The sequence below is a fragment of the Triticum urartu genome, chromosome 7A (assembly GCF_056163025.1).
Source record: "Triticum urartu cultivar PI428250 chromosome 7A, HENAU_Tu73, whole genome shotgun sequence".
In the NCBI taxonomy this organism is placed as follows: domain Eukaryota; kingdom Viridiplantae; phylum Streptophyta; class Magnoliopsida; order Poales; family Poaceae; genus Triticum; species Triticum urartu.
Genome location: NC_141879.1, coordinates 558,247,349 through 558,250,270, shown reverse-complemented (window position 1 = coordinate 558,250,270; position 2,922 = coordinate 558,247,349). Strand labels below are relative to the sequence as shown.

Here is a 2,922-nt window from a genome sequence, read left to right as displayed (position 1 = left end):
TCTATATTGCAGATGAAGGTGGTAAACAAAGAGGTGCTGATGGTCTATATGCGCACGCTAGAGCATGTAGCAGGTGAATTGTACAGTTCATCGCAAGTGTGGAGTCACAGGGTACTGCGGTGTCGCCTGCGCATCTCTGCCGTATTTTTTTTGGACCTTCATGTTAAGTCTGGCTGGGCTTGCTACCATGTATGATTTGTGCTGCTAGTTGATTACTTTAGTTTCTAGCTGTAGTTTGTATCAGGGGCTTGAAAGACCATGTGTTTTCTGTTAATGGAAAATCAGAGGGGGCGACCCTTCTTTGATTAAAAAATGAACTTTCTCTATGCAATTAAAAAAATAAAATTTCTCTATTCAAACCCAGTTGAGAACAGTATTCATTATAAATCTGAAATAATCTTTTGGAAAAAATGGCTATCGCATTCTGTGTATTCATTATAAATCTGAAATAATATTTTGGTAAAAATGGCTATCGCATTCTGTATCATAGCTAGCGAAACCGAAACAAAATAAACGTCTTAAGTATAATATCTCGTGAACGTGGATCAAATTAGGCAAGACAGCTAGAATAAAGGATGATTCAACTCGCAGGAAATTTGAACTTACGACTTACTAGCAGTATAATAAAGTTTACAGACTATCAGCTAGATAAATAGAAGAAACATTTTAGGTTGATTCATTCTTCCTTCCGGACTTCTTTGACCGCCTGGATGGTTTGGCGAGATGCTGGCGCTAACTCTCGAACCCCTTCTGGAAGTTCACCAACCTCCTGTATATGTCGTAGGTGGCATACGCGTCCATGGAAGCATAATAGATTTTTTCAAGGGCAAGGGCGCTTCTGCCCAGATATGGTGGTCATCTTCTGTGAGAACGTCCTTCATCTTGTTGTAGCTGTGGTGGATGATGGAACCAGCGTAGTCAGCCAAGCCATACTTTGGCTTAATCGTCACTGGATTAGGCACTCTCCACATATTCTGGATATCCACAAAGTTTTGTACCACCAGACCAACATGCTTGACTTTTTTATTGTCATTCTCGATGTCCACCCCAACAAAGGTGTACTCCTCGTCGAGCAGGAAGGTGGCAAGCAGGCCGCAGTGCTCATCAGCAACGCTTATGTGGTACACGAGGACGTAGATGCCAACGCATAACTGGACCACGGCCGCCATCTGTGTCGGACAACGAGGCCAGGTGTACTCCAAATCTAGTGCAACTATCTTCTGGTCATCATTCCGCAGCCAGTATTTGAATCTGCCAATACAGTACTCAACACAGCTAGCCTTGTTCGTGTACTTCACACAAATTTCGGTATTTCCATCTGCCCTAGCATCATAATCATTCTCGAATGCCATGCCGAAGGACTGTAATTGATGAAACCAGTATAAGACATGAAGCATGACAATAACATGATAACAATAAGCCGAGATGAATATGATGGCAGATAGTATAGGAATTCTGGCGCTATTGAAAGTTTATGTAAACAAGTGCATTAACAATTTAAACTAAACAAGTACTCCCTCTGTAAAGAAATCACTAAAGCAGTGAACCAAAAGTTGTTATATTTCCTTGTAGAGGGAGTATATGCGAATTAACAATATAAATTTACGCTCTTGAAATATTTATCTAAACAACTGCATCAACAATCAAGAATAAACATGTATCTATGAATTGTTCATCACCCATGCAGATGAAATTGTGTGTACAAACTAAAGAAGCAGGAGAAAAACAAGAGATTGACAAGAAAACGGACTAGATGTTGCATGCAGATGAATCTGTGTGCAAAATTCTCATAAGGCAACGGACTACATGTTGCAGGCAGATGAATCTGTGCGCACAAAATAAAGAAGCAGGAGAACAAGAAATTGACAAGAAGAAGGCATCGCATGTGCTGCTACTGGAGAACTACTAACAAAATTGACAGGAAGGAGAACTCACCGTTCTAGAAGCCAGATTGTTGGGAGAGTGGGCGACGCAGAGGAAGAGGGAATCGAGAGGACGTAGAGGCAGAGGAACCGTTTTTGGAGAATCGTGGCAGTGAGGACGAAGCGCCCTCGCGCATGCCCGTCCTAAATAATTGGGGCGGGGCTCGTCCTGCCTGCTGGAGTCCTCGCTTCCTTTGTCATGTTCACATTTAAAATGGGCTCACCCATAGGCCCGTATAAGAAAGCACAAGAAGCCCAAACGCTTCATGGTTGAGATTACTGATCTAAACTTGCTAAAAAAATCTCAAAATAAAAATATAGCTAAAAACACTTTACGTGATCTAAAACTACCTCTTCGTGAGATCCCAAATTCCCAATATTTCCTTGTGGTGGGTTGTTAGAGAATCCCCTATACATAAACATTACGTGATCTAAAACTACCTCTTCGTGAGATCCCAAATTCCCAATATTTCCTTGTGATCGGTTGGTAGAGAATCCCCTATAAATACAAAGCTTTTCATGGCATAGATCGTATACTTCCACCCCACGCCTCCCACCCCACGCCGCCCATACCTAGCCTTCCATGACTACATCGAATTACCACCCCACGCCGCCCAAAGTAGCTCCCAAGTCGGTGAAGCCGACGGAGCCGTCATCTTCAAAGCCTGCGTCGGTGAATCCTGAGATGAAAGACAAGGGCACGTCAGAGAAGCCGACGAAAGAGAAGGGCACGTCAGAGAAGCCGGTGAATCAAAAGATGAAAGCGAACAGCAATGGAGCCGGTCGCCATCGAGAGAATCCTCAGGTAACGATCGAGATCCTTGTATTGTGTATACACCCTCCTTCCCAAGTCTGCATGCAATCCCATTATTTACGGCGCACTTCTTTTTGATCTCGTTTAGTTACAGCCATAACGAACTATCCCTATTTTACTGAAGGGAGATTGGTGTGTCTAGAAAGGCTTGCACGAATCTTAGCATAAAATCAATGACATAGGACT

At 42.9% G+C, this 2,922-nt stretch overlaps 1 protein-coding gene across 1 annotated transcript; it reads right to left on the bottom strand.

Annotated features, from left to right (window-relative positions):
* Positions 1-758: 758 nt before the first annotated feature.
* Positions 759-1,352, bottom strand: LOC147960440 (uncharacterized). Its single transcript, XM_087533354.1, has one exon. The coding sequence runs from the start codon at positions 1,350-1,352 to the stop codon at positions 759-761; it is 594 nt and encodes a 197-aa protein (XP_087389480.1).
* Positions 1,353-2,922: the final 1,570 nt, after the last annotated feature.